This window comes from Quercus robur, chromosome 1 (genome assembly GCF_932294415.1).
Source record: "Quercus robur chromosome 1, dhQueRobu3.1, whole genome shotgun sequence".
In the NCBI taxonomy this organism is placed as follows: domain Eukaryota; kingdom Viridiplantae; phylum Streptophyta; class Magnoliopsida; order Fagales; family Fagaceae; genus Quercus; species Quercus robur.
In genome coordinates this window covers 17,047,956-17,066,979 of record NC_065534.1, presented here as the reverse complement: position 1 = coordinate 17,066,979, position 19,024 = coordinate 17,047,956, and the positions used below count along the sequence as shown (strand labels likewise).

General features: G+C 34.7%; 1 protein-coding gene across 1 annotated transcript in view; it reads right to left on the bottom strand.

The window, feature by feature from the left end:
* The window catches only part of LOC126723567 (uncharacterized), a 40,321-nt gene that overhangs the window by 7,968 nt on the left and 13,329 nt on the right, over nucleotides 1-19,024 (bottom strand). The window contains exons 13-26 of the mRNA XM_050427130.1: nucleotides 17,089-17,148; nucleotides 16,837-16,955; nucleotides 16,010-16,391; nucleotides 15,737-15,921; nucleotides 15,567-15,639; nucleotides 14,315-14,465; nucleotides 14,032-14,201; nucleotides 12,884-13,234; nucleotides 12,402-12,569; nucleotides 11,980-12,273; nucleotides 11,534-11,710; nucleotides 8,753-9,016; nucleotides 3,339-3,437; nucleotides 3,066-3,250 (exon numbers count right to left, since the gene is read on the bottom strand). Of these exons, the coding sequence (XP_050283087.1) occupies nucleotides 3,066-3,250; nucleotides 3,339-3,437; nucleotides 8,753-9,016; nucleotides 11,534-11,710; nucleotides 11,980-12,273; nucleotides 12,402-12,569; nucleotides 12,884-13,234; nucleotides 14,032-14,201; nucleotides 14,315-14,465; nucleotides 15,567-15,639; nucleotides 15,737-15,921; nucleotides 16,010-16,391; nucleotides 16,837-16,955; nucleotides 17,089-17,148 (2,678 nt within the window). The remainder of the gene's footprint in view (nucleotides 1-3,065; nucleotides 3,251-3,338; nucleotides 3,438-8,752; nucleotides 9,017-11,533; nucleotides 11,711-11,979; nucleotides 12,274-12,401; nucleotides 12,570-12,883; nucleotides 13,235-14,031; nucleotides 14,202-14,314; nucleotides 14,466-15,566; nucleotides 15,640-15,736; nucleotides 15,922-16,009; nucleotides 16,392-16,836; nucleotides 16,956-17,088; nucleotides 17,149-19,024) is intronic.

Sequence of the window (19,024 nt, the reverse complement as noted above, 5' to 3'; positions counted from 1 at the left end):
CCATAGCATTACCAACTAAGATTGCTAAATGCCTTGTATGAAGTAAACAGAAAAAATGGGGAGATAACTGGGAGCACAGTACAATTAAAGATATGAATTTTGCTTTGGTCTGAAAGTTTCAAAATATAACATTGATGGTGGCCAAACAAGAAAAATGTTCCCAATATAACTTAGGTCGACCAAGAAGTTTCAACAAGAGTAAAAGCCTGTTTGGTGTAGCTTATAAGCCTACTTATGTTTAACTTTTTAAAACCTCACTTTTTCTAAGTACAGTTGTACGCTCACCCAACTTATTTTTAAAGCAAAATAAGCCAATTAAAAAAAGCTATCCCAATAACACACACTAAGCTGAAGAACAAATATGCTTGAAAAGGATCCAAACAAACAATGATCTTAAAGATTCAATGCTTCAGGATCTTTGTAATTTTCCACATGTACTGGGACTGAAACCTTCTCTTATTTAACTAAATTTTATTACTTATCAGAATAGAAATTCAATACTTATGGGTACAAGACTTTACTGTTGGCCTTTTAATTCAAATTTCACATAATAAAAAGTTGTTTTCTAAAACGCCTTTTTAATTTCTACACTAATAATTGCAAGTTGTAGGAAATTTTAAGGGTTAATTTAATTACCAAACCATCATTCTAACACTGCCCTCAGTATGGGCCCAAACTCTCCCTTGATAAGTGGGACCCAACACATTAAACTTTTAATATAAACTACCACTTGTCCTAAATGTTTAAACTAATATGAAATGGTCAATTTAATCACTTAACCACAATATATTCCACTGCGCCTTACATGGATAACTTGAAGAGAAAGGTGGACTTTTGGAGAAATGGAATTAATCTTGATTTTGTTTAAATCTCAGTTCTTGAGAATTTTATTATACAATTGAAAATCTGTCTTAGGCATTGTTCATTCCTCTTCTTAGAATTTGTTGATCTTTTAAATTTCTGCTTGTAATTTCATTAGGACTTGCTCTAGTATACAGCCTGTGTTCAGAAGCATTCTCCTCTTCTTTATAAGATGATTATTTACTCATCAAAAGATAATACGAGGATTTGGGATCAAAACATAATTCGTTAGAGTTAGTTCTAGTTGTCGTTTATTTTAGCATATTAATTGTATTTCCAGTTGGAAACCAAATAGAAATAAGGGGTTCATAGTTAATGATTATTATAATCTTCTAGTGGGCTCTAATGATTTTTGTTTCCCCTAGAAAAGCATTTGTAAGTAGAAGATCCCTGCTCGAGTGGCTTTCTTTGTCTGGACTGCTATTTTAGGGAAATTCTTGACGATTGACAATTTACGAAAAAGGAAGATTTATATTTTGGATTGGTGTTATCTGTGCAAGTATAATAGTGAATCGGTTGACCATCTCTTCCTTCATTGTCCAGTTGCTATGGATTTGTGGTCTATGGTTTTGGGTTTATTTGGAGTTGATTGTGGGGCTCCTAGCTTGCCGGTAAGGCAAACTTCGACATCAAAATGGCCATATATGGTTACTTGTTCCCCATTGTTTAATGTGGTGTCTTTGGAGGGAAAGATAGTGGGTGTTTTAAAGATAATGAGAGATCCATAACAGGCCCCAAGTTATTTTTATTTAGAACATTATTGGATTGGTTGTCTACTTTGCGAAACCAATCATTCTCTTCTTGACTTGATTTTCTTGATTCTTGTAATTTTTGTACTTGATTTGTTGGCCTAGGGGGTCCCTTTTTTGATATCAATAAAACTTATTACTTATCAAAAAAAGAATTGATTGTACTTCTCTTTTAGTACACCGTCATGTGCTAAGTTTGCTTTTTTGTTTTTTCTAATAAAAGATTTCATTACTTATCAAAATAAATAATGTATTAGATGAAATGAGGAGACACTAAGGAATATAGTAAAACTTGGATCCAAAATTGAATCATTGCTACTACCCAAAATTTTGTGCAATATTGTAAATGCAAAAGGATTTAACATTCCTTTCAAATGTGCCACATTAAGACATTACCCAAACATTTCACACCAAGTTCACCCAATAAAATAAATGAAACAAATTGAACCTTTGAAATTTGTTGTGTGTATTATGTAGTGCAACTGGAAGGGACATAATAGGGCGACTAAAGGATATATATATATATATATATATATATGTATTTTGGGTAAGTTACAAACACATCTGATGGGTCTTGAAACCATGATCTCACCCTCTGCCTAGCACTTAAAAGGGGAGAAGGTACCAATTGAGCTAGAGCTCGTTCACAACAGGGCAAGTCAAGGATCTTGAACTTGAATCAATTGAATTGAATAAACACCTATGGACATTATCTTTAGAAGTTTGAAGAAATCAAAGTTTCTTGTATTTTGGTGACCATCTGTTTCTTACTTGATTATGTCGCCCAGGGTTTTGTATGTGAAATTACACACAAGTTAAGGGGTTTGCCCCAAACTTCCGTACCCTATCAATTCTTCAATTTTTTACAATTTACAACTTTTTTCTGTTTAAGTCATGTCCTTTATTGATCTGCTTAGTACTTACCATAAAACTAAAATTTGTAACCATAGTTATGTTACTAATAATTTGCACATAAAGATTTTGCACCGAAAGTGAACAAGGGAAAGGAAAATCAAATACAAAAATTGCAAGAGTCTAGGAAAACAATAAAAGAAGGGAAAGATTTATTTTGCAAAGCAAACAACCAATCCCTTAAAGTTCTAAAAAAGAGAAGCTTGAGATCCGGAATAGATCTCTCAGAATCTTCAAAACATCTACTATTCCGCTCCCTCCAAAGGCACCACAATAAGCAATGAGGAATGATAGACCAAATAAAACCATTTCGATGATTACCCCTCCATCCCATTTTATAGGAAAAGGAAGAGCCAGTTGAGCTATAACTCACTGTAGAAAGAGGTTTTTTTTTTTTTTTTTTGATAGGTAAGAAAGAGTAGTTTATATATATAAATTGAGAAAGAAAACAGGCAACACAAACTGCTATTAAATACAAAACAAATCCTTTTTCATCTTGAATAGATGCTAAAATACAGCACATGAATTAGTATGACTATATACCTGGTATTGAGGCCTACTCCAGAGCGTACCAATTGAGCAAGACGAGGAACCAATGGATCTAATGATTCAGTATCTACAACATTTATGCATATGTCAAGAGTTTCCCACATGGGAGAGCCTTTTGCAATCGAAATTCTCAAATGTTCGAGCTTCTCTGTTTGTATTCCAACATTTGCTGCATGCAACTGGAACAGAAAAGTAAATAAATATATGAATAAACTAAACAGCATGAGCTGATATAAATGCAATAATGGCACAAAGATTATGTTATACCTCAACATAATTGAGCCCTTGGTCTTCAAGGCTTGATAAACTTTCCAGCATGCAGCAAACTAAATCAGATAAATGTGGACGAACTGCAATTCCTGCACCCTGTAAATAAGGCACAAAATCCAAGAGCAATTTTTAATAAAAGGGGATATGTAGTTTTTGACAGAACCAATGAATGAAAGAAATTAATGACTTACACCTTGGCTATTGATTAACAAGTATGCTAATTAAACATGTGACAGCTTGAAAGTTGTACTACCAGAATCAGTCACTTAGGAACAAACAAAAAATAAAAAATAAAGCACAAAACCTTATCAAGTTCAAGCATATGCAGAAAATGAGCTGTTAAACCAATCCACAAAAATCATATAAAATATCAAGATCTTATATCCTTCTACAAGTCTCCTTTATGGCCACTATAGTAAACAGAACAATTGACCATATCCCACTGGGCATTTGTGTTGCCAAAGCTTAGCATCTGACAACTTATATCATTATAACGGGAGAGAATAGAGTGAACATGCTTTTCATGTCCTTCCCACTAATCATTTATGCGCTTTAATATAGAAACACCTTGATGCCTGCTAGATCTTATGTGACGCTTAATGATAGAAAAGTTGATCCTAGCAAGGTCTTGAGCAAATCAATGGTAAGTGCAGCCTCCACCCCACTTCAACATTTCTAACATCATCAAAGTGAAGCAGTTATTGCTTTACTACGCAACTGAAGAAGATGTTTCTGCTAGTATTCCAACTTGAGGACAAGTTTTTTTTTTTTAAGAGGAGAAGTCTCTGATGCAGGGCATTCTCTGAACTGTTTTGAGTGGTTGTTACTTGTTTGTTATTTTGGGCTGTCATTTTGCTTAAGTAACCAGGATGTAAGGGGAGTATAGCCTATTATTTGTTCTTAGAGTATACATAATAGAATTCCAACCCTTGTAATAAATTTTTCACTTGTAAAGAATTTCTTTTCCAATAACAAAGCCTGGCCTTATTTTCGCTCTTAAGTTCTCGACAAGCTAATCCTTCTCTAAACCCAAAATCTCTTCTCTCACTTCTTGAATCTGAAAGTTGGAAGCATTAGAGGGGCTATTGGAGCTAGAGCTCATTAGCTAACATCACAAATATATTGACTTTACAATGAAACCCATGATTATAGAACAAAGAATTAGAGAGTGAATAAAGTCAACAACCTAATACCTTTTTTTCTGATAAGTCTACAAACCAAAACTAAAAATAAAAAAATAAAAAAAGAAAGAAGAAGAAGAAGAAGAAGAAGAAGAGAGATCATTTGATATTATATTAATGAATGAATAGAGTAAGGAAAAAGGTTCCTTGAGATCCTTGAAGGGAATATGAAAAAGCAATGGCAACATGTGGGTGTTGTGGAGCTTTTAGCTAGCTGAAAAGGCAAGTTCAGTTAGTGTCGTAATTATTACCCCTTGCCTCATGTGGGGTCTTTGGTGGCAAAGGAATGGTCAGACTTTTGAGGTTTATTAAAAATCTGCTCATGACCTGAAGCTGTTATTCCTCAAGACCCTGTTTGAGTGGATTAACGGTTTTGGGATGTTTTCTATTACTTTGCATGATTTGATTGATCAATGTACTTTAGCATTTTATTTTGGTACTGTTGTACAGTTCCTATGTACATGGGTGGCGCCCTTCTATCTTTATTTTTTAATGAAATTTTACTTATCAAAAAAAAAAAAAAAGGAATAAAAGAAAAGGCAATGACAACATAGTGAAATAATAAGGTTCGCATTGCAATTAATACAGCAAGTCAAACTAGCAATCTTCCATTTTGTCCTGTCTCCAGGCGCCAAGCCATCTGTCCAATTTCAATCTTGACTAGTTTACAAGATTGAATAGCCAAAACTTGTCTAGAACCTCGATTCAGTTGTTTTGCAAAAAAAATTAGGAGTTTATGTAACCCATGTATCTATAGGAACTTAAGAGAAGGATTTTCAGTTTTTTGCACCCTGTTTTAGTCTTCAAGCTACTAATCTTGTTACAGATATGGGAGTGAAAAAAGTAATTTCAAAAAGAGAAGACGAGGAAACATGCAGAGATCCACCAGGGCACATCAGAGATTTTTGGACAAGTGTTGAGATGGTCAAAGGCATACCTTATAATAAATTGTTGAACAGTGAAGAAACATGCCCATGAAACTGAGTACAACAGGAATGAGGATGCCAAAAGAAAGGAAATATGAAAAAATAGAAGACAAAATCAAAGGAGCTTGTTGTCAAGCTATAGGAGGCAACATGATGGTACAACAGTAGGAAATTCAATTAATGTGGACCAGCCCAGGTCAGTAATGCTTATCCAAATACAGTTAAGGAGAGATTTGATCCATGTTGAAGGTGCAGAGAGGAAAGGAGGGAAAAGAGTGGTTAAAAATGACATAATGGCTAACAATTCAAACAAGCATGAGGGTACAAATAAATTAATATGGAGAAAATCGTCAATGTAATTGACCCTAGTTGTGGGGATCAAATTAATCACAGAATGACAGAACCTATCTCATAGACCAAGGCTACTTTGCAAATTAGATGTTGAGAAGGCTCTTGATCATGTAAACTGGAGATTTCTTATGCAGTTACTAGAATGGGGTGGGTTCTCTGCTAAATGGAGGCGGTGGATTTTCTTTTGTATATCTATAGTTCGCTTCTCTATTATGATAAATGGCTCTCCTTGTGGGCTTTTTGAGAGTTCTAGGGGGTTGAGACAAAGCCATTGTCCCCTTTGCTATTTGTCTTGGTTATGGAAGCCCTTGGGAGAATGTTGGATAAAGCTGTTCATGATGATCACATGTCAAGCTTTGGTGTGGGTCATTTAAAGGGAAGATCTTTGGCGGTGTCTCATCTTCTCTTTGCGGACGATACTTTAATTTTTTGTGATGCTGATCTGGATTAGGTTTTGTTTCTCCGTATGATCCTCATTTGGTTTGAGGTGGTTTCTAGTCTAAAGATAAATTTGGGCAAGTCAGAGTTGGTTCCTATTGGTATGGTGCAAAATTTTGACTTATTGTTGAATGTCCTTGGCTGTAAACAATATAATCTTCCAATGAAATATTTGGGTCTTCCTTTGGGAACTAAATTCAAGGATAAGAAAATATGGAATCCAATTCTGGAGAAGATAGAATGAAGATTAGCAGGATGGAAACGTTTGTACTTATCCCAGGGAGGTAGAGTCACTTTAATTTAAAGCACTCTATCTAATTTACCCACTTATTTTCTATCTTTATTTCCTATTCCTATTGCTGTGGCTAACCGAATTGAGAAACTTCAGAGGAATTTCTTATGGGGTGGCATCGTTGATGAACCAAAATTCCATTTGGTTAAATGGGCTACTGGCTGCACTCCCATTGGTTCGAGTGGTTTGGGGATAAGGAAGGTAAGACTTTTTAATGAAGCTTTGCTTGGAAAATGGCTATGGAGATTTGAAATGGAGAGGGCTGCCCTTTGGAGGAAAGTGATAGCGATAAAATATGGCTGTGGATGGGGTGACTGGTGTACTAGGCCTATTAATGGCCTATATGGTGTTGGCTTGCAGAAAACTATTAGTGGAGGATGGCCTTCTTTTTCTCGCCACATTCTATATGATATTGGGGATGGGTCTAGGGTGAAATTTTGGCAATACCGTTGGTGTGGTGAAACATCTCTTGCAATCAACTATCCTGAATTGTTTAGATTTTGCCGATATCAGGAGGTTAGTGTGGCTGAGATTATGAAGTTTGATAATGGTATCCTGTTTTGGGATGTAAGTTTCTTTAGGGGTGTGCATGCTCAGGAATTAGAGGCACTGGCCGGTTTCATGTATACCATATATGGTGCTTCGGTGAGAGGGTTTGGCGAGGATAAAATGTGCTGGAAATCTGATAGAGAAAAGGGCTTCATGGTTAAGGATTATTATAGTAAGGGCTTCATGGTTAAGGATTATTATAGTCTCTTAGTGGGCTCTAATGACTACTGCATTCCTTGGAAGAGCATTTGGAAACAGAAGATTCCTTCTTGAGTAGCTTTCTTTGTTTGGACTGCTGCTTTAGGGAAATGCTTAACGATTGACAATTTACGAAAAAGGTAGGTTTGGATATTGGATTGGTGCTACATGTGCAAGTGTAATGGTGAATCGGTTGATCATCTTTTTCTTCATTGTCCGGTTGCAATGGATTTGTGGGCTATGGTGTTCAGTTTGTTTGGAGTGAGCTGGGTTATGCCACAATCTGTAGTAGGGCTTCTAGCATGTTGGCAAGGCAGATTTGGCCGTCATCGAAATGGGTAATTATGGCTAACGGTTCCCCATTGCTTATTGTGGTGCCTTTGAAGGGAGAGAAATAGTTGGTGCTTTGAAAATAAGGAGAGATCCATATCAGACTTGAAGCTATTTTTCTTTAGAACTTTAATGGATTGGTTTGCTACTTTGCGGAACCAATCATTTTTATCTTTTCTTGATTTCTTAGATTCTTGTAATTTTTGTTCTTGAGTGTTTGACCCCTTGTACTCTCCCTGTGTACTAGGGTGTTCCCCTTTTTTGACATCAATAAACTTATTACTTATTAAAAAAAATAACTTAGTCTATACCAACTCATAACTCCATAAGTTAGTTGTTGCATTTTTCTTAAAAGTGTAAAGTCATTAGTGCATTTATGGATTTATTTAAAAGTATTTCTTAATATCATTGGCACCTTTATTTGCTGTTGCTATTGCCTAAAGAATAGTTGATGTTGGGTACAACATGTCTTTTTCATTATATCAACAACATATATTTGATTTAATTAGAAATAAAGTCTTGTTCATAATATCATTTATTTGCATATCTTTTTTTTAATAAATATTTATTTGCATATCTTTAGATACAGCTCTTCAATAAAGAATCCCACTCCAAAGCCAAGCAAAAGGCTTCTACAATTTGACAGTTCAGTGAGATTTAGTAATAATGGGATGGCATTTTTTGACCTAGTTGGGGCAGCATACACAATGATACTATACTGTATGACAATAGTACTAGAGTTTTCTCCCATTTAGAGGACGCAAGCAATTCCACCTCCTCGTATCAAGATTCCCACATCATCTAAAAACAAGCAGATATAATCCCTTTCCTCTTATTGAAGTAGCCAAAGAATGTATATTCAATGTATTATCAAGATCAAAGATTGGTAAACCATTTAGCGTCCAGGTGTTACACACATACACGGAAAACATTATATATATATATGCATGTAATTATACCTTGAATAGACAAGAATATGGTTCTTATAAACAACTCAAAGTAACATTTCATAATGAGACCTCAACTGTATTGGACAGTCTGAACAATATCATTTGAGGTGATATTTAAAAGCTAGTACCACAGTAACAGAAAACTTAAGTTATTTTCACTAAAAAAAAGCGTACTGTACTGTAACACAATGCTAACCTTCGCTAGTTTTGTAACAACTTCGATAGATGCCTTACGGATACTGTCAACTTTACTTAATATGCCTTCCACAAGCAAAAAAGGAAGAACAATATTCATGGCTTGACTTGCATCTGAGATTTCAGTTAAGGATGCATCACAAAGCCTCTTAGATAATGAAGTTACAGAACGGCATAATTTATCACCAGAAGTACGAACTGTCTCTTTTATGTCATCCATGGCTCGAAATGCTGCTGACCATAATTTCTTCAAATGCTTTCCGACCTACATGTCAAAAATACAATTAAATGATATCGCCAAGCAGCAAACGCAAATGATATTTTAAAGATGCTGTATGTAGAAAAATAGGAACAATCTGAGTATAAGATGTATCAGATGGTATTGGATTCTGCTGAAAGTTATCGATGAATTCACATCTCCATTAAAAGGAAAGAATGGCCATATTGTGGATGTATATACAAATACAGAAACTTAATCTTGTTACTACAGTGGTAAAAAACGAAGAGTAAAGAAGGGCTTTTAATATTTCGGATTCTGCTGTGTATTGAACAAGATCAGGTTTGAGTGGACGACAGCAGTTGGGATGTTTTCCTTTTCTAATTTATCAGAGCTTATTGACTTTTGTAATTTTAGATCCTAGCTTGTTGAGCTGTTAGTATACTGCACTATACTTTTTTTTTTAATAAATTTTTATTACCTATCAAAGAAAAGATCAGGTTTGAATCCAATTAGTTTAAGTCCAAATCACAGAAATGAAATGAACTTTGAATCCAACTGTAAAACCAAGATTCTGGATTGTAAATTTTTTTGATAGGTAAGAAAGATGTATTATCAAAGAACTGTTAAATGCAAATTAGCACAGAGCAAAAAAATAAGTACAAAAAAAATAGAGAAAAGCAAGAACATAAAAGAAGCACTAATTGCAAAGGATTCTGGATTGTAATGCATCCATATCTGTCTTATATAAAGAACAATGTACTCTTATAGTCTTATTTCCCATTAAAAAGGCCAAATCATTGTATAATTTTAATAAAAATATGGACAAAGTTTAGCCATAAAATTGTGTTGTAGCCCAAGGCTACAACCTTACTCAATATCTTTTTATTGGAGATGAATTTTGACAAATAGATCATTGGATTACATCTTCTTCTTATAACTTCCATACTTGTAAAATTTCTAAAAATTAAAGATCAATAACTATGTCATCAATAAATTGTTTAAATTGCAAGTTTTTATAATTTAGAATTATGCATAAAATATAAGCGCTTATAGATCATATAGTAAATAATATACAATTGACACAAAATTTGACATGTGTATTAAGAAAGTAAAAAACATGTAATTCAACGGTTAGATTTCAAAATATGTAGTAATTTTTATTTTTATTGATGACACAAATCATAAAGCTTACTTAATTTTGAATGTCACAAGGCAATGGAGTAGATGATCAATAGTCTCCCCATCCCTTTTACACATACAACACCAGTCTAAGTCTAATGATTATACAACACTTATTAAGGTTATCAAAAGTTAGAATTCTCCCCAAAGTTGATGTCCAAATGAAAAAGCTAACTTTAGAAGGAACTTTAGGCTTCCATAGACTCCTCCAAGGAAAAGAAAAATGAAACGTGGAATGTAAAATCTTATAATAGGATCTAACCTCAAAGACATTCGGTGAAGAAGGGTTCTAAAACAGAATATCCACCCCACTCTGCCTTATCAACACCATATAAAGTACATTCATAAAAGAGGCAAAAGACACCATTTCCCAATCATAAATCAGTCTAACAAAGCTAATGCCCTAGTGGTAATAGCCCCCAAGTAAGTCAAATGATCCACAGTGGTGGCCCATCACACTAAGAGTCATGCCAAAAATTAATAGAAGAGTCATCACCTACCTTGAAACTGTTGGACCGATGAAAACCCTCCCAACCCTTCCTGATGAATTTCCAAAGACTAACCCCATACGGACCTTGAGTTCTGTTTCAGCACGTCCTGAATATAAATTCTAGAAGTTGACACCACTCCATACTTTCCCCAAGGACAATCCAGTAATCAGATTGAGGCACAAGGACAATCCAGTAATCAGATTGAGGCATGATATTTGCAGCTTATTGTAGTTACAAGCCCAGGATAAGAGATACTAAAATTTTTTCAAACTCTGCATTGCAAAAAAGTTTGTAAGGTGAGTTATGGTCATTGGTGTTTTGTTTGTTTGGAATTCAATGGGTTATGCCACATAAGGTTATTGAGTTGTTTGAGTCTTGGCAAGGTAAGTTTGGGAAACATCACAATATAGATTTTTGGAGACTTGTGACAAATTACTTGATGTGTCTATTTGGAGTGAAAGGAATGCTAGATGTTTTGAGGGATGTGAACGGTCTTTGCTAGAGATTAAGTCTTTTTTCTTACATACTCTCCTTGTATGGAGTGTGGCTCTATTGCTTTTTTCTTGTTTTTCCCTTCTTGTTCTACTTTATCATTGTAATTTTGGTCCATGATTTTTGCCCCCACAGTACATTCCCAATGTACTCGGGTTGGCTATTTTTTTTAATAAAAATTTTCCTTACCTATCAAAAAAACTTGCAAGGTGTACTGATTAAGCCATGCCATACTAGGTAATATTTAAATTTAAAATTGAGTTCTGAATCAATATCCTAATCTTCTGAGAAAACTTGGTTTACTACTACTGAGCAACCTAAGCAAGGATTGTATAGGTTACAATGTCAAACATGAGTTTACAATATACTAGGACAAAGAAATGAATATAGACCTCCTCACCTGATCAAATTTTCGTCCTTGGATGATATCTGCAAGGGCAAGACAGGATGCCTCACGTGAACGCCAAAGCCTCGATCCACATTGTATTAACAAATCATCAATAATGAGGTCCAAGTTTTCATCAATGGTTTTCTTTGAGTCTGTTACTAGTGACTTCCAGATGTGGGCCATTGCATCCTAAAACATTGCAAGAACAACAGGCAATGAGAAAATGACATTAGTAACATTAATTGGCCTAAAGCAAACAACAATATTAAGATATACAAGTTAGTATGCTCATTTGAAAGAGGGGGGAAAAGGAAACAAAATACTCGCAGAAACATACGCATTAAAGTGTGTGAAAATACAGAATGCAGTTGAAAATATTTACATTTTTAAGTAACAAACTACATCCAGTATAGAATAGAAATTCATAAATATAAATCAGAGCACTCAAAAATGTGTACCTGGACATTTTTATCAGGATCATATTGGTAACGAACAAGCCTTGGAATCAATGAGCGTAAATATGGTGTAAGAGCATCCCCTGCCTGCTTTGCTATCTTGGAAAACCCAAAAGCTGCACCCCTCTTGGAATTCAAAGAAGCTTGATAATTAGCAAGATCCATAAACTTATAGATTAAGTCGGGTTGCCCCATCTCATTTGCTAAGCTGCAAAGCTCCTTATAAGTGCTCAATTTCCCTCCACTTAGATTTTCACCAATAGTCCCCTCTTGAAACACTTCAGAGTCTTCAACAAGCTGCATAAAAACTCTAGAACTTCAGACTTCAATGGGAAGAGAGAGAGAGAAATAGAAGGTATCAGAACAGTAACTTATATATATAAGATACAGTAACTTATATATATATAAGGTATCGAAACAGTTACCTTGATGGCTCTTTTTCTCTTCCCTGAACCAGTCAGAGTGCTTACAAGTGCATTGACCAAGTTTTCCTTCATTGCTGCATCACCAATTTCATACACAATACTCATGCCATGAGAGGCCAACTCCTGTGTAAGTTCATTCTGTTCACCTAGTAAGTGTGAGAAAGCCTCCTGCATTCATATGAAAATGTTTTATACTCAGAAATCCAATTATGGTATTACAAGAAGCTGGAAAGAAGGTTTTAACATCGACGCCTCTTTGGTGTTTGCAAGAAAATGCAGCCGTATAGAATATTCATTGGCAGCATTAGCATTTGCAATTTGTACTAATAACAACAAAAAAACCTTAATCACAAAACTTTGGGGTCAGCATGCATTTCTTCTTCTTGAATTTCGGTACAATGCAAACAAGTAACTCTCAAAGATAAGAAAAAGGGGGGAAAATAACACAATAGATATTTTTGACTTGTAAAGGAATGGCAAACCTGAATTTCAGGAAGCATTTGTTGAATGGCTGGGTGATGGCCAGCATACATTGTAAGTGATAGCAACCAGACAGTTCCGGAACAGCGCTCTTCTTTTCTGGTACTGTATAAAAGAACGTCAAAAAGCTTTCTAGTAATTGCATCTCTAACCATGGCATGACAATCATCATTCACTTTGCCTTTCTCAACAGGGCCATATTTTGCAAGTGATGAGGTCACATCTCCAGTAAGGAAGTTTGAAAACATGGAAAGTGAAGTATAGTTAGTTTTGAGAATCGCATCGGCAGTCACAGGAACACCACCCCACAAAAATGATAGAGCCTCCCCAGCAGCAAAGAGGATATCTTCAACCTGTAAAACTCCAAAGTTGTAATTATTAGGGTTTTTCCAATCTCATCCACTAGGGTACAACTTAATCCAAAGCAACCTAAGAACTGAACAGAACCAATCCCTTGGTTGAGTTTGGTTCAGTATTTAAGCCATTTTCGCTTGGTCACAAACTCCTTATTCAAGAGATAAATAATTAACCAAAGTTACTCAAATTTAAAGATTAGAGGTTTGGGAATAAACGCAACCTGAGAATCATCCTTATTTACATGACATAAAAGGCCTATGAATGTGCAAACGTGTAGTCCTGTACTCATTGCTTCAAGTTAGAGATTTTTAACTTATTACAAAGCATAAGATGCAACAAACAACCCATTTCATCAACATTTAATTGCAATGAGGAACAAAATCCTCTTACTAATTTTTCCTTTTCTCTTAGTAGCTTTTTTTCCCTTTTTCTTTTTCCTAATTTGTTTTCCATCTTGGGTTTTTCTGGTGTAATCATGATAATGATTTCCACCCATCAAGATTCCCCACATATCATATAGAAAAAATAATAATTTTGACCTGAACCAAACCAGGATTTACACGTATTGGGTTGGATTAATTCTACTTCATTGGAGTAATTCCATGTTAGAAAAAAGAGAAATGACCGCCACTGGTCTGGTTTTGGTTTGAGACTAAAGTCATCCCTTGCTGAATTTATTGTATCCAGATTTGTTTGTGTAAGTTTAAAAAAATGAAAACACCATGCTAAATAATATTTACAAGCAGTCCAATGCGTGTACAAGCACATTAGCTGATTAAGAAATTACACCTACCTTAGACCGGCTAAGACTGAAAATCAAATCAAGGGCGATATTTAGATGTGAGGATGCTGTTTCCTTTACACATATATGTCCAATGGAAATAACAATCTTCTGAATCGCTTTAATATCATCACCAGAAAGTAGCTTCCTCAACTTTTCATGTAAAACCGTCAGAATGTCAACTGCATTTAATAAATGGGTTTATGTGATACCTCAAGTATAGCTGTAAAGATATAACAAGTACAGTACAGTAAAAGCAATCCATGAGGTTTCAGCAAATGCACAGAAACTTCACCTGAACTAGAATCATTAATAAGTGGAGGCAATGAAACACGCAGCCCAATATGACCTAGTGCCTGCATTGCAATTGAGGCCAGTGTGGCAGTCTCTGAAACAACAACATCAACCAGGCACTTAAGAGTAGTCTGAAATAATGTCTCTGGAATCTGTCAAAATATTTAAGAGAATTACAAATGCAAGTAAAAAAAAAAAATCAGATTTTCAGTTTTAATTGATAAAGTAACCTGCATTTAGAGAACAGAAATAATTAAAGTAAAAAATAACAGAAAATTTTAGTCAGTACCAATAAATTTCACTGAGAGATGACGCAAAATTATGTTGGATACATGTCAGTACTGTATAGAACATTAGACATTCATTTGTAAAATTTGGCAACTTACAATTGAGTGTACTGTTTGAACCTATCCAACCCCATCATAATACTATTCCATAACCCACAACCATAGTTCCTTGAACAAGTTTTGTACTCTATCCACCCCAGTCCTCAACATACTTCACAGCAGTTTGTGTGATTTTATTGACTAATCGTACTATTGGTCTATGGTGGTTCCCCTATGTACATCTGGTATACTCCATACTGGCCCCTTTGCAGTGTTGGAGCCAACCAGCCATTCCAACTTTCATACATAGTACTCCCCTCCTTAATACTCCTCCCCATAACCCCCACACCACCATACCAAAAAAATAAAAAGTAAACCACCAAAGCCACTAACCTAAAAGCACCCTATTAAGAAGGAAGATTCCTAACAATAATTAAATTGGGATTAAGGCTTAGCTGTCTTCCTCTTCTTTCTACCCCTCACTGAATCTTTTTTCTTTTTTTCTTTATTTGGCAAGTAAAACATTTTAGGAAGTAAAACCAGCATTACCCCATCCATGAAAAGTAAAGGAACATCCCTTCCATGACCGAATGGTGTTCAAATAAATCATCCTTCCCATTCCAAAGGAGATCCCTCTGGCGTTTCTTAATCTATTAGAAAACTCAAGAGTAAGCTTATATTAAGATTGATATTCCTGCCTTTTCAAAGATACTGCCTCTTCTAAGCAGCCAATCTCTTTTCAACAGCTGCTGCTGCCTTAAAAGGGGCCATAGTAGTAATCCACAGTATGTAATCAGAAGAGAACACACATGGCAACCCAGCAACACCACCAAGTTCCAAATACTATCTTCTTACCCAGAGGGGAGAGTGGGGGGAAAGAATGAAAAAAGATACATAATAACATAACAACACAAACATTCAACTTACAGTAGGCGTTCTAGACATGCAATCTGCAGTAATATATCCTATTGCACATAATGCTCCATGCTGAGTCTCAAACCTAAACAGAGAAAGAATAAATAAAAGACTGAGAAATCTAATACAATTTACATATTCTGTTGCAAATATCAAATTCCTTACAAGATAACCATACAAACCTTAACTTGTGTGTTCCACTGATTGAGGCAATCAGCTCATGAATAAAAGCAGATGCTGCAGGCATAGGAAGAGCAGAGGAAGCTATTCCAAGTAAGCGTGCGACAGATTCACGAGTATCCAAGTCCACATGACTAAGTAGTGCCTTCAGCCATGACAACTTAAGTGCATAGTGTGAAGCAATCATCTAGATAGAACAATAATACGTAAGAAAAGAAAGATGCAACAACAAGAACCAGTGAAGAAACAAAGCAAGAGAATCTGTGCTAACCAACCTTTGGAAAGTGACATGCAATATCTATCAATGCTTTGGAAGCATTGGCATGCAACTCAACAGAGCCTTCAAAGGATATAGCATGCTCTAGTAATAAACACATTGCTTCCACTGAAGACTGAAATTCAGATGATCCTTCTAGAGAGTTGTTCAGTTCCAACTCTGACTCGAAGCACTTCAACAAAAATTTAATCATAGCCACATATGTTTTTGATGGGAAAAGAAGCTTATGTTCCCTTGTTTCATTGGACTCTAACAACTTCGGTTGCTGCTTAAGAATATAATCTAGCATGACACCAAGTTTTGGGTATCGAAGATCAAGACTTTGAGTCATTATCCGTCCTTCATCTTTATCAGGAAAAAGGCCTTCAAGTGCCATTTCCCTAAAAAATTAAGGGGGATGCAAGTGTTATAATTTATTGATAAAAACTATCTGAGTTCTTTCTTCATCTGACAGAAGGAAATTACATTAACAACAAAACATCATCATCATGTACTTATCAAAAAAAATAACGGCGTTAGTTAAAATTGTTAGATTTCAAGAAAGAAATAATACAAAAAGATGAGATATAGATCTAAGAATCAAAACGTACAAGACATTATGAAACAGAATGGCATAAATTGTTTTCCATTCAATCACTTCATTCCAAAAGCAAGATTATAAAGAAGTTGAATTATAAATTGAATGTAAATTTTATTTATTTTAAATTATTGTACACACACACACATATATATATATAAAGAGAGCCAGAAAGACAGACATAAGGAGAGAATTTTCTGCAAATTAAGCAGAGACCATTCCAAATACAAAATGAAAATTTACAGTACCTTATGTCCAACTTAGAATCTGCAGTTCCAAGGATACAAATAAACCGACTTGGGCAATGTTGCATATCATATAAAGAAGTAGCCCATCTCAGAGCACAGAACCGTACTTCACTTTTTTCCTGGTCAGCACCAATAAGTTAGCCATATATGGTTGAGCAGCAAGTTTCTTTAATGAATCATAGAAATTCTTATCCTCAAAGGAAGAACAAAGAGCAACAGACAAACGAAGTCAACAAATTAAAAGTGTGATACCTCTTGAGAACTTTTCAGTAAAAGAGTTTCCAAATCCCTTAGCACTGTTGCAGGGGCTTCCTGATGCTCAGATAATATAGCAGCATTAATTAGATTATTATAAAGGGCATGTGATGCAGAATAATCAAAACAAAAAAGTTAATATCATAGAACATGGCTCAGATGTACAGGTGCAAAGTGGTCAAGAAGTCAAATACTTCTGAATTGTAAGTTGTCAGCTTTATCAGCAAGCTAATTGTATTCACAAAAATGTGAATGCTTACGGTAAAGCAAAGAAAGAGAATGTCCAACAAACAAGAAGCATTCAAGCCAAGTAACCCACCCATCTTTAACTCAAATAAACATTTGGAATATTTCTGACTGCACTGAGGAAGCTATGAGCATATAAATAAAGGTTGAGAGTGCATAATGACAAAGAAACAGAATTTAACTCTTGTTTTTCAGTTTTTAGTGGCCTTCCACCTGCAACCCCACCACCCCAAACAAATCTCCATCTCTACAAAGACGCCTAACTTAAGCTTTAGAGCACTAACCAATAATATACTTAAATTGATTGTAGGTTATAACTTGTATTGCAAAAGAAGATATGAATAGTAAAATCCAAATCAAGCAGTTGGGTATAAATACCACTCTTTCTAGGACTGCAATCAGTGATAACATATATTGGAAAGAATGGTTCACTTTCCACATCTTGAAATGGTTTTAAAAACCGGAACGGACAAAAAACCGAAAAAGGGACAGTTTATCAGTTTTGTGGTCTGACTAGTGACGTCATAAATAATTTAATTAAATTATAAAAATAAATAATAAGTCTTTTCATATAACTAATAAGCTAATAGTAGTAAATATGTTTAGTTAAAAATATATAAAAAAATTTAAAATGATTTAAGTAAGCTTTTAGATCTTATATTTACAAAATAAAAATACTAAAATATAACCAAAGACTTATTTAGCATATGAATTAATTAATTATATATAATATATTAATATTTAGTTAATATATAATTATTTGGTTATTTAATTCATAACTATATATAAATTTATGCTCATTTTCGTGTTTTTATATTAATGAAATGAGATGATACTGTTTTTTTTTTTTTTTAAGAAAAAGAAATGTCATGATCACTCATGACTTCACGATTTATGACTAATGGAAAAATTTTACTACCCTGCATGCCAACGACATGGCACCACATGGAACACACAATTGAATGGAAAAAAATTTTAAAAAGCCTATAACCAATAGAAAACTGAAACGTGGCACAGCATTAAATATCTCAACCTACCCCAACTTCTTTCTATGCTATCCCTCTATTTCGGCATTTGCATTTCAGTTTCTTCAAATACCAATTTTAAACTTTCAAATGTTTCATACCAGTATACCACCACTAAAGCAGACAAGAGCAGCCAAAAAAGGCCTCAACTGAAGCACAGATCATATCATTGTAAAATTGTAAATCTGCTTCATCTTTGAGCTTCTTCCTCAACACAAAGATGGTAAATCTGATGTTTTTGCCTTTTTGGGGTCATTGTGGCCATTTTAGGCTTCACCACTTCAAACTTAAGAGCATTTTCAAAATAAAAATCTCTCTTCTCCTTAAATCTGAAACAAGATTGCTCTCTTTTTTTCTTTTTTCTTTTCAAAAACACAACAGCAGAAGTCTTTTATAAAGAACTGCTTAAAACCAGTTTAATCGTACTGATTTCCGGTTTTGCCGGTGGAACCAGCGGTTTCTGGTTTTTTGCAGTTTTTCTCTTATTTCCGGTTTTTAATAATAACCGGACCGGATTAATGTCCGGTTCCCAGTTGAACCAGCTGGTCTAGTCCGGTTCGGTTTTTAAAACCATGCATCTTGAAGACAAGACCAAGGAATTGATTGGTTGGAGTAAATGTAAATGATATTGATTAGAAAATTCAAATTCAAAATATATTTGT